This window comes from Coccinella septempunctata, chromosome 8 (assembly GCF_907165205.1).
Source record: "Coccinella septempunctata chromosome 8, icCocSept1.1, whole genome shotgun sequence".
Taxonomy (NCBI): domain Eukaryota; kingdom Metazoa; phylum Arthropoda; class Insecta; order Coleoptera; family Coccinellidae; genus Coccinella; species Coccinella septempunctata.
In genome coordinates this window covers 1,194,558-1,207,850 of record NC_058196.1, presented here as the reverse complement: position 1 = coordinate 1,207,850, position 13,293 = coordinate 1,194,558, and the positions used below count along the sequence as shown (strand labels likewise).

Sequence of the window (13,293 nt, the reverse complement as noted above, 5' to 3'; positions counted from 1 at the left end):
ATGAAGTATATTCTGTTTGATGAGAAAATAGTAAATATGGCCAGCAAAATAATTTTTCCCGTTTGATCGATCCAGTAAACCAATCGCATTTATCGTACCAAACAACACTGAAACTTCTATTCTGACGCTTTCGGTAGACTTTAGTGTAATTAAATTTGGTGGAGGTCTTGTAAAGGTTTTAACAACGTGTACAGTTAATTCTCAATATTCAATTCCATTTTATTTTTTGATCCGTATCAGTACTTACCCCTAACGCCCTAACAAAACAACCTATCTTAACAAGAATATATCACAAATTTCCCGAAGTTCCAGTTCTCCACGAAGTCGTTACATTCAAATTGAAAATTGAAATCATAACAACTACCGCCGGACAACGCCCCTACCGTCGGAGATCAAGCGAATATAGTCGAAGACGGCACGAAAGAATCAATGGAGAACAGGGGAGCTGAGCCTCCTCTGGTACATTTTACGGGCGAATATGGTACAGTAAGTCAGCTGAATTCTTGTTCGGTTAGTATGCGAGTCCAGAGAACGTATGCGTGAGTTACACTATCAACGGAGGCAGCAGGCCCAACAGCCTCCGTCCGAATAGGCAGTACTAGGAAATATTCACATTCGACGCGGCGGACGCGTACGCAGCCGGTGGATTGTATGATTGTTATGCTGGATTTTTATGAGCGGAGGACCGAAAAATGAACTAATTTTTATCTGAATATCTAGTTCAGGTGTTCGGAAAATTTATATAGAAATTACTTTCTGAAAATGAGGACATGCCCGAAGTGAATGTATTTTAGCTCTAAGCTTTATGAGGAGGCTTAGCCTCCCTTGCCTCCTCTGACGAGCCGCCCTTGATTGAGAAGTTTATGGAAGAAGATAGTGAAGCATAGGCATTTAATTGTCGATTCATTGTTTTCAAGTTTGTTAATTCCACAGAACTTGCTGGAACTTGTAAATAATAAAAGATCATTGTTTTCAGATCAATCAATTTGTGTTTTCGCTTCAAAAACCCAATTCATCATATTATGTATATTATTGGATATTGAAGGATTTTGATTTCATACATGTTGGTGGAATAAAAAAGTTGAAAAGGGCATAAAAAATATGCTGACAACTTGGAACCAAGATAATCATTCAATCAATATGGTCTCCTCTCAAACAACAGGAAAAGATAAATTAAAATCACGAAGAGATAAAAAAAAGCACACGGTTATCGCAATCAACTGAAAGTTAAGATAGTGAAAATAACTTGACCTGTTCGCCAATTCATGCTGCAGTGTCTCAAACTATTCCACCAGTTCCAATTTTCAATAAAGAATAAAAACACTTATGAAAGTCACGAACACTGATTAGTAAAAATGGAAATAAACAGAGGTGAAATAGTTAGTTATTAGTGTTAGTAAGTTTGAATAAATAATCTCAATCAGTCGGACGTTCCGAGCTCAATCTTTATAGCAGTATTCGAGCATCTTCGTAAATACGGAGCTTCTATAGTTTCTTTTAAAACGAGCGTTCGCATATAACAATAGATTTATTTTTTCCCTATCGTTAGAAGCGAACTCGACTGTATATCCCAATATTATAAATATTTCAAAAGGTCTGGGAATGAATGAGGCGAGAGTAGTTGTTACTGAATTCAAAGACGATTATCCTCTGGTGAAATTCAGGAATGAATTATATTTACCTCACCCTGACAGATGGATGGAGTGTTGAAACAACTCTTATAGTGTTGCAGTTAGAAGACAAAATTTATTCTAAATAGAGAAGTTTCTGAGAAGGAAAAGGCAATGAAAAAATACGCAAATTGTATTTTGTTTGTGATGGGCATTTCTCTGAAGAAGTCAAAGTGGCCAGCCAAAAGGGTAATTGGAAAACTGTTATACTAATTTTGTTTCTTCCTGCATGGTCAGCTTCATTTTTTTTCAAATACCTTGTTTCTTTTAGAAAAAAAGTTCCGCTGAGACTTGCATGGACTTTTTCAATACACATGGCGACCAACTTTAGACTAGACTGGCCAACCATACTCCATAATATGGCATATTATAAATGATCACCAAAACAACATTAAGTGACAAGTTTTATATTCTCGTCTCCAAAATAATATTTGGCCACCAATAACTAGACCTAAAAACCTCAACCAGAAATAAAATTTATCCAAACATGCTCCTGCAGAGCATGGCTTTTATCAATATTAAATGTAACTACACAAAACCCTTCATATTACACATAAATATATGTATATTATATTTAACGACATAGGTACTTGTAAAATACAATTATTTCTAAATGCACGTGCCTATAGTTAACATTCGACTTTGTTACTTGATAATGCTACACTGAAGAAGTGAAATAAACTTATGGAAATATCTTTATATATTGTAATGTATAAGAATGAAAATTATAAAAATATTTGTTTCAAGACGAAAATAATTTATTGATGTGAACATTTCAGAAACTGAAGGAGGAAAGAAGCTCCTCCAGAGTAGGGCGGTCTGCAAGGCGGACCATCCTATTAAGGATAAGGGCGAGGGGGGCTTCGCCCTCTCCTGCAACACCAAAACGTAAGCATTATGAATATCGTAATTTAAACTGACAAAGGACCTATGACCCGCGGGTCACCAAGTGACCCATTTACTAATTTCAAGTGACCCATTCCGAAACAAAAGAATGATAATACATAAAACGAATATTTTGAAAATAGAAAAAAAGGAAGTATTGTAAATAAAAAGTTTTCAATATCAACTGATCGTGCTCCAAGTAGGAGAAGAAAAATGTTGGATTTGTCAAACTGATAGAAAATGAACTCTGCCGCTCACTTTCATCTGGCCATTATATCATACATAAAGAAACTTCAGTTACATGATAAAGAGATTTGATTGTTTCTATTATAATAAATGAATGTAATCATCATCGAATTGAAACTGTATCATATTTTATTTCAATGAATAGAACGAACACAATGTGCTTGGTATTTATTATTATAACGTTACAAATTGACTTAGAGATAATGCCAACCAACGGGGTTGCACGTACGAGTGTGTATGCTCTAGGGATGTGTCGTTCACGAACGAACGAATCAAGAGAACCGGTTCGTTAGAACCAATGGTTCGTTCAGTTTTTCACCCGAAAAATGATCCGTTCGTTCAACTGGGTCGAATGAGCCAAACGGCTCCATGCGATCCACAAAATCGATATGGAATCTGAAGATCTGAAGACTTTGAACTCTAAAAGAAAAGTTCTTTTGTCTGAAGATCTCTGGAATCGAAAGAATGATTCATAATTCCGTCTCGTCATGACCCAGGGACCTGAATAGTTACACGGGTTTCAGACTGACCCAAAAGAAACATATGGTAGTAGTAATAAAATGAACTTATATTAGGTACTTGCATTTCGCAAATGAATCATCGGCTCCCCGTTAAAGGAAGAATGATAGATTTAAGAACTAGGAACTAGTTTTGGAAATGCACCCTTTTGGGCGCATCTGGAATTTTTTTTCATTGTGGAATATTTCAAAAGAAGTAGTTCTGCGCTATCACGACTACGCGAAATGCAGATCCAAATGAATTTGCCTGAGCTGAAATTGAAGCAAGACTGCCCAACAAGATGCATTCGAAATACTGGTAAGGATCAATAAAATCAAAGATGTTGTTATCAGTACTCTTGCTATAGGAAATCCAGGCATAAATAAGATTGAATTAAATGAATGGAGACTCATCGAACATTCGTTGAAAATTTACGAAATAACAAAAGAAGTAAGTAGGTACTGAGAAGTATGTCACCTTCTCGAAAATGATTCTCTTCGTTAAGGTGATGTCAGATCATGTTCAAAAAATTCAAAACTCTGAAGCAAATAACATAGCAGACATATATGATCTACTGAAAAGTTTACAAAATGGAATTTGTGAGAGATTTGAAGATGTAGATTTCAACGAATTAACGAAGCAGGCGACTTTCCTAGATCCAAGATTCAAAAAGTATGGGTTCACTAATGAATCAAGATTCCAAGCGACGCTGGAATTTATTCGCCAGAAAATAGCCACCACAACGAGGAAAGCCTTCCTCCAGAACGCGCCAAAAGTGAAAGTTCCAGCACGTCAATGGTTTGGAGCTGTTTTGACGAAAAGGCAAAGGAACATTTAGAAATCCGTAGTTCCTCAGCAGCTGCCATCATAGAAACGGACAATTTTTGAGTGAACCTCTTCAAAAGTGAAGCGAAAATCCTCTAAAATGGTGGAAAGAAAGAAAACAATTGTACCCTCGACTTTTTATTTTAATGGAAAGACGATTATGCAAAATGGAATTATTCAAAATCAGGAAATACAATTAACGATCATCGCAGTAGGCGTAAGCCTGAAAAAGCGGCCCAGCTCATTTTCCTCAACAACAATTTGATGTGAATGAGTGAATTTTGCATTAAAAAATACCTTTTTCTTTATTGATGATTTTTGTGATATTTTCTTTGTGATATTTTTCTTATTTTGTTATACACCATATTATGTATACAAAATTATTTTATTAAAACATTTTATATGCATAACGTTTCTCTTCATGAATCAGTAGAAATTAAATTTTATATTTCTGTTTTTACTGTTATTTTGGTGAAAAGAAAATTATAAGTGATTCGACAATTTTACAACTTGCTTTCAGATTAATTTGAGGAAAATATTTGGATTCACACCAATGACATTTTCTTGCTTCGTTTTGGAGATCCAGAATTTCAAAAATTTCAGTTTTCAGTTTAATGAGACTAGATATTACGAATTTCGAATTAAATAAAAACAATGATTGACGTCCCAAATTCGAATCGTCCGATATCCATTTTCTCATTTGGTTTTTGAATTTTTTCTACACGGGGGTCAATATTTTTCTCGGCTTTCTCACGAATTAGACCTCTACGAAGGCGTAGAAGGGCCACATAATATTTTAAAAATATTTTTCCTTAAATTCCGACTTTGAAGTCGGAATTTAGTTAAATTCCGAGTTCAAAGTCGGAATTTTGTTAAATTCCGATGATTTTATATGAGGAGGAGGCCAGCAGGGAAATAAAATTGGCTCGTTATGCCTAAAAATTCAACTGGCAGCCTTTTAAATACCTTGCCGCGGACCAACTTCTCCTGTACCGGCTGTAGTACCGTGGCCAAGGAGTGGCACCAGGAGTACGATGTCAGATGGAATCTCGAGCTAACCTCGGGACCATCCTGTTATACTAACGCTTCTTGGCTGTCTGTGGTCATATCTCGTGGGCCAATGGAGTGGGAGGGGGGGGTCTTGGTTTAAACACCTAGACCAAGAGGAAACAACCTCATCAAAAATTCTAAACCCAAGACAGGGAACCCGGTCGAAGGATGCGTGGCTAGATAGAAGTCTCTACTGGTTTCAACCTTGGAGCATCGGGGGAAACTCCATTGTATTAACCCCTCACCTCTGCATCGGGACCCTGAAGAGGTGGACCGTACTGACCCTAGCTTCTGGTATCAATTGATACTGGGACACTTATAGAACTTATAGCATTTGGATTACCTAATTATGTTTCTGATAGAATTGATAGAGGAAATTTAAAAGGAACTAAAGATCTCTACAATTTATTTATTTATTTATTCAAAAGAAGAATACAAACAGGTATTTCAACCCAATACAGTATTCACAATTAAAAAAAAATGAAAAAAATTGGATCATCATACAGTCCCAGTAATATATAAACCTAACTCATTCTACATATATAGTACTCAACCCAGTAACACGAAAAGAAAACAGTTTTCCCGCACTCCAGAAGAATGCAGAGAAAACACAAAAATAAGCTAATAGGTACACTTATTCTTCAAACAATTTTTTAGTTGAACAAGAGGAATATTGAAAATATCGACATCAAAAGACAATGAATTAAAAGTTGACATAGCTCTACATAGTGGTGAATTCTGTGTTACATTCAATCTACGACAAGGTATTGCAAACAATTCTTTAGATCTTAACTTTTTCTCAGGGACCCTAAATGACACCAGCTGCAGAAGGCTAGGGACCGAGAGGACACCATTCGAAATTTTGTACAACAAACATAAGTCATTTAATTTTCTACGATCTTCCAAGCTCATCAAATTAAACCTTTGTTGAGCTTCTACATAATTATGGTTATCAATTTGAAAGTAATTACCGAAAGCAAGGTGTTTCAAAAATTTATGCTGCACGCTTTCTAACCTTTTTATATAGTATTTGTAATGAGGGTTCCAGATTGGAGATGCGAAATTGAGCTTACTCACTACAAAGGCATGAAACAACGTTAGTAGTGATCTATTTCTCCTAAACGATCTACCATGTCGAAGGACAAATCCCAGCATTTTATTTGATGATGAGATGATGCTTTCTATGTGCTCAATAAAATTTAATTTACTATCCAGCGTTACCCCCAAATCTCGGATACTACTAACTTGCTGCAGCTGAATTTGGTCCATCAAATAAAAGAAATCAATGATATTTCTATTCCTTGTAAAAGTTATTTTAAAACATTTCTTTAGATTTAAATATAGAAAATTTTTTCTGCAGAAGTCACATAGTCTATCCAGATTCTCCTGAAACCGAATACAGTCCTCAACACTATTTATTCTCGGATATATCTTCAAATCATCTGCATATAGTAAAAATTGAGCGTAACGAAAACAGGATGATATATTGTTCACATAAACAATGGAAAAGGGGGGTCCAAGGTGAGAACCTTGGGGCACACCCGATGTACTAACAAACTGCCTAGATTTTTGACCATTTATACACACAAATTGAGATCTATTTAATATGTAGGATTTCGTCCATCTGAACAAGCTGCCGCATACACCTACCTCAATGAAATAGGAAAGCTTGAACAAATTGTAAGGAATAATAGGTATGACAAAAAATGGATTATTGAACTTATGAATTCTGGAAAAAAAAACAAACAAAGTAAAATATACAAACCATGTCGAATATGTGTTAGTGAGAACAAAGGGATACGTTACCATCTTGAGGAAAATTGCTGGTTTAGATAAAAAAAAATAAAAAATCTGCTTCAAGAACTGTAAATATCACTTCCTTGGAAATAGAATTAAATGATAAAAATCCAAAAAACTAGAGGTGGCACCATTAATAAAGGTCAAGGTACTATTAAATAATACTTTAGAAGTTTGTGGAATTTACGACTCAGGTTCCTATGTATCATTAATTAATGCAAAATTATTAAAAATTGAGTCAAAGGAAATTATAAATGATACAGAAATAGTAAACTTGAAAACTATTAATGCTGAGAAGAAAGGTATAGCTACACTTAAAATTAAAATTTACAACAAAGAAAGACTAATGAATATATTTGTGGTAGAAAATGAAAATTTCAATTATGATTTTTTAATTGGCTTGGATTGTATCAAAACTTTATGTTATGTTTTGTTGAATTTATATATTTATCACACCCTTAGAAATTTGTTCGAAAAATAATAGTAGGTCCCTTGATGACAATAGTTGTAATTAATGTCAATGTGAAGTGACTATAAAAAAGATAAGTTTGAGATACATCGGAATTTTATTTACTGTGAGACGACTTAACATTGGTCCTTCGAGACGTTTGAATTAGTTCTTGGATAGATATAGATCCAAAGACAGTTATGGAGAGAAATTCGGAAGAAAATAATACAACAAGACGTAATGCAGGTATCAACAGTAGACTTGCCGATTGTTACCTATGGCCACCAGAATTTGGTTCGTCAAAAAGGAAGTCCGTCAGTGGAATGTCAAAGATTTCAGAAGAAAGTCATTCAAAACTGAATCAAATGAAAGGAAAAGATGCAGTTCTAGAAGTAGATGAAGAGGACAACACAACCAAAAATCACTCGATTCATCGAAAAGTTCTTCCATCTGCGGACGACAAACAAGAGACTGCATCTGTTCGTTCAGTATGTTCTAGACAATCGAACTCAAGTAGTGTTGAATTACAAAGACGAAAGCATGCTGTTGAAGTTGCAAAAATCAAACAAGCCATAGAAATGAAGAAACTAGAAGATAAATTACAATTGTTAGAGCTAGAGCAGAAAGTGTTTGAGACCCAGGTTTCAGATGACATGGAAAGATCTTCGGGTAGATCATTGCATAGTTCAAGAAGTCAAAGACAAAATGTTCCAGACAATACTCCCAGACGGAAAATGGATGTAGTAGAGGAAGCTCCAAGACTGACAATACCAGATAAGAGACCCGTGCGTTCTCCAGAACCATCCGACATCGAACGATTATGCCATACCATAAGTGAAGCTGTGAAATCAGTAGGTAGTGCTCCAAGACGAGATCGATTTATTGCACGCCAAGTTGTAGAGAAAGACATTCTTCACTTTGACGGTAACCCTGAAGAGTGGACAGTATTCATCACACAATTCAGAAAAATTGCCTCATTGTGTGAATATTCTTCTGAGGAAATGATGATAATATTGCAAAAATGTTTAAAAGGTGAGGCCAAACTAGCCGTATCGGGCATGATGATTTCACCTGATAACGTTGATTCAGTGCTGAAGATATTAGAAATGAGGTTCGGACGTCCTGATCTGATAATCGATGGACTTATATCAAAGATTAAAGCTGTGACACCCATCAGAGAACATAATATAGAGAGTTTGATCAAATTTTCAAATCATATATCTTGTTTAGTCGCAACAATCAAATCCTTGGGTTATAACGAACATCTTCAGAATCCTACATTGGTTCGAGACATCGTACAAAAGCTTCCAGATATGATTAAACTTCGCTGGGGGGAGGAAGTTATGAAAAAACATGGTACTGTTGACCTCAATGATCTCTCAGACTGGATTTCAGACATAGCAGCAGCAGCATGTTACGTGAGTAGACCAAGTTCTTCAACAATGAATAAAACGGAGCCCAGATCGAAGCCATTCGTATATTCTTCGACAAAACGATATGAGACTACTCTGACGACAGTTGAGAGCAAAAAAACTGACAAATTGTGTACGTATTGTCGAGAAAAAGGACATTATATCCAGGATTGTTCAAAAATAAATCAAGACGATGTTGAGACCAGATGGGAGACGGTGACCAGGAGAAAATTATGTTTCTCATGCCTGAAAAACAATCACCAGACAATGAAATGCAGATCCAAACGTCAATGTGGTATCGATAACTGCAAACGATCTCATCATAAGCTCCTTCATAAAGATCAATCACAACAAAATTTCGACTACACACAGTCTACCCAGACGGAAGATCTTAGAAAGGAAAACGTTCTTGCTGTGGGACAAGGTGCGGCAAATATTCTTTTGCGGATGATCAAGGTGAGATTGTATGGAAAAAATGATTTTCTGGAAACCATTGCACTCTGTGATGAAGCTTCGACTGTGACTCTCATAGACAAATCCATTGTTGACCACCTGGAAATAGAAGGGAATGTGGAATCTCTTTGTATACAATGGACGAATAATATGACATCGTGCTACGAAGATTCTCATCGCCTAGACCTTGATATATCGGGAATCCATGAAAATGCCAAGAGATTCACTATGAAAAATGTGAGATCTGTGGAAAATCTATCTTTACCTGTTCAAGTTATTAAGGAAACAGACTGGAAGAAATATCCTCACTTACAGGCCATTCCTTTCAATGAAATTCAAGGACGTCCGATGATTCTTTTAGGCCAAGATAACATCCGACTCACAGTGGCCAGAAGAGTTATTCAGGGTCCAGAAAATTCTCCACTTGCAACAAAAACCAATCTCGGTTGGATTTTACACGGTGATGTGGATAATCATGGCAATAAGAGAATTTTTCATTCCTTTCATATTTGTCATTGTGAAACTGTTGCTGACGACGAGCTCCACAAGATGGTGAAACACTCTTTTAGTACTGAAGCCTTTGGAGTTCAAGTAGCTATAAAATCCAACAAAGAAGACAGCAGGGCGATTGATATAATGCAAAAAACTGCAAAACGAATCGGTGACCGATTTGAAATAGGACTGCTCTGGAGGGAGAACGATATTCACTTGCCTGAAAGTAAAAATGTAGCCGCTCGAAGACTTATGTGTGTGGAAAAACAAATGCACAAAGATGAAAATTTCAAGAGAAGATACTGTGAGAAAATTGAAAGTTACTTAAGGAAAGGATATGCCAGGAAGCTGTCAGCTGAAGAAGCATCTGAAGAAGGTCCTCGTTGCTGGTACTTACCTCATTTTGGAGTAATAAATCCGAATAAACCAGCCAAGCTACGACTTGTTTTCGATGCTGCATCAAAGTCGTGTGGGACTTCCCTAAATGAAAATTTACTTGCTGGACCAGACCTCTTACAACCATTGGTGGAAGTATTGATAAAGTTTAGACAACAAAAGATCACCTTCTGCAGTGATGTTCGTGAGATGTTCCATCAAGTCAAGATCATTACTTCGGATCAATGCTCCCAAAGATTTCTCTGGAGAGAAGGAAATACCGAAAAACCACACGATGTTTACGAAATGCAGGTCATGACATTTGGTGCTACCTGTTCTCCGACTTGCGCACAATTCGTTAAGAATTTGAATGCCCGACAACTAACACAAAGACAAGATATTTTGGACGCTATTGAGATGAAACACTATGTCGATGATTATTTAGACTGCACCGACACTGTAGACGAAGCCTTAGAAAAGATTTTTGAAGTGAAACGTATTCAAAATTTGGGTGGATTTGAATTAGTTGACTGGACATCAAACTCTAAAGATGTTATGGATGCTCTTTCTACACAAGAAGATTTTATATGCAAAGATCTTGATTTGGACTCTGATAGGTCGATACAACGAATTTTAGGACTTTCCTGGGATTCAAAACTAGATAGCTTCTGTTTTAAACTGAAATCCAACATTTTTGAGGTCGAAACCAGAAATGGCACAACGAAAAGACAAATTCTGAAAATAGTGATGTCCATTTTCGACCCATTAGGACTTATTGCTAATTTGACAGTACGAGGAAGAATCCTCATTCAAGATATATGGAAATCCGGAATTGGTTGGGATGATTCAGTCGAACATGAACAATATAAGACATGGAAATTATGGCTTTTGGATCTTCAAAAAATTACAAATATTTCTATACCTAGGTGCTATTCAACGAGTATTTCTAAGGCTGAAAGAGTAGAGTTACATATATTCTGTGATGCGAGCAAAAGGGCGTACGCTTCTGTAGCTTACCTACGAATGATCGCCCAGACATCAATCGATGTATCTTTAATTTTTGCTAGAGCTAGGGTGGCACCGAACAAACCGATTTCAATTCCGAGACTCGAACTTCAAGCCGCTTTAATGGGATCAAGACTCAAGAAAATGCTGATCAAAACGTTAGAAATCAAAATTGACAAAACGTACCTATGGACTGATTCAACAACAGTACTTCACTGGATCAAAAACGATGGGAGTAAACTGGGACAATTTGAATCTCATCGCGTAGGTGAAATTCAAGAGTCAACAGACAGTTCTGATTGGCATTGGGTTCCATCCAAGTCAAATGCTGCCGACAATGCCACAAGAACCTATTTTGATGATGGAAATAATTTGGATTTCAATCGTTGGCATAATGGACCAGAATTTCTACAACTCCTCGATGAAATGACATGGCCGATCAAGAAAACCGACTGTGGGGGAATTTCGAAAAATTCTGAAGATGAAGAAGATATTCAACCGATAGAATTTTTGGCCACTATTCTAGAAAATGATTCCTGTTTACCGGATATAAACCGTTTTTCCAAATGGATGAGGTTGATTAGAGCCACGGCCTGGGTGCTGGTAGTCGCTAAATTGTTGATTTCAAAACTTCGTTCCAAAAATAGTCAAATTATAGCAGAAATTACCACTTCAGACCTTGAAGAAGCTGAAATCAGATTAATCAAGCAATGTCAACTGGAATGTTTTCCAGAAGAAATCTCTTTCTTAAAGAAAAGCATGTGCTTGAAGAATCAGAGTAGACTAAAACAACTTTCACCGGTCATGGATAAAAATGGAGTTTTGGTAGTGAGTGGACGGACTGACTTGGCCACACAAATGGAAATGACAACCAGAAGACCCATAATATTGCCATCTAAACATAGGTTGACTAAATTACTACTGCATCATTACCATGAACAATGTGCTCATCAAGGTATCGAAACTGTATTGAATACTGCTAGACAAAAATTTTGGATTATTGATGGTAGATCAGCCGTGAAGACCACATTTGCAGAATGTAAAAAATGCCAAATTTTAAAAGCTAAACCTGCAATTCCACAAATGGGCCAACTTCCGACATTCAGATTGACTCCACCAGCTCATGCATTCACATACACAGGAATTGATTATTTCGGACCCCTGTATGTAACAGTTGGACGTCGACGCGAGAAAAGATGGGGAGTTATTTTCACCTGTTTATCGATAAGAGCTGTACATCTTGAAGTAGCACACTCGTTATCAACGGAGTCAACGCTAATGGCAGTGAGACGAATGATAGCAAGAAGAGGACAACCTCTGCAAATTTATTCCGATAATGGAACTAATTTTAGAGGATCCTCTGAGGAACTGAAGAAAGCTGTAAAAGAAATGGATAAGGAGAATTTGAAACGAGAAATGTTAGTGAGAAATATTGAATGGAAATTCATTCCACCTGCTTCTCCCCATATGGGCGGTGCATGGGAGAGACTAGTGCGTTCAGTGAAAACTACATTTCATGTTATTCTAAATAATCAGATATTGAAGGACGAGCTACTCCTTACCTTATTTGCAGAATGCGAAAAAATTGTGAACTCTAGACCAATCACGAAAGTATCTGTTGATCCTGATGACTTGGAGGCCTTAACACCAAACCATTTTCTTTTGGATGCTACAAATTATTCGACAGCTTTCGAATCTGAAAATGGAAATTTAAGGGGACAATGGAGACGAGCTCAAGAGTTAAGAAACTCGTTGTGGAAAAGATGGACGAGGGAATATCTACCGACTTTGACCAAAAGAACGAAGTGGAGGAACGATGGCAGACCTATGAAGCTACATGATATAGTTATAGTTATAGATGATACCGCTCCTAGAAAATCCTGGAAACTCGGATTAATTGAAAAGATTTTTCCGGGCCCCGATGGAAAAATTAGAGTCGTTCAAGTAAAAACAGCGAATGGTTCTTATAAACGACCTGTTGCCAAGTTATGTAGATTGGATATCGAAGATAGTGGACAAAGATGATACTTCTGCCACGGCGGGGAGAAATGTTATGTTTTGTTGAATTTATATATTTATCACACCCTTAAAAATTTGTTCGAAAAATAATAGTAGGTCCCTTGATGACAATAGTTGT

The 13,293-nt window shown here is 36.6% G+C and overlaps 1 protein-coding gene across 1 annotated transcript; it reads left to right on the top strand.

Annotated features, from left to right (window-relative positions):
* Positions 1–7,619: 7,619 nt before the first annotated feature.
* Positions 7,620–13,181, top strand: LOC123319195. The gene has a single exon (XM_044906057.1). The coding sequence runs from the start codon at positions 7,620–7,622 to the stop codon at positions 13,179–13,181; it is 5,562 nt and encodes a 1,853-aa protein (XP_044761992.1).
* The last annotated feature ends 112 nt before the right edge of the window (positions 13,182–13,293 follow it).

What these genes read in the sequence shown, in the direction of transcription:
- LOC123319195 (XM_044906057.1), top strand. Translation starts at nt 7,620, where the DNA reads ATGGAGAGAAATTCGGAAGAAAATAATACAACAAGACGTAATGCAGGT.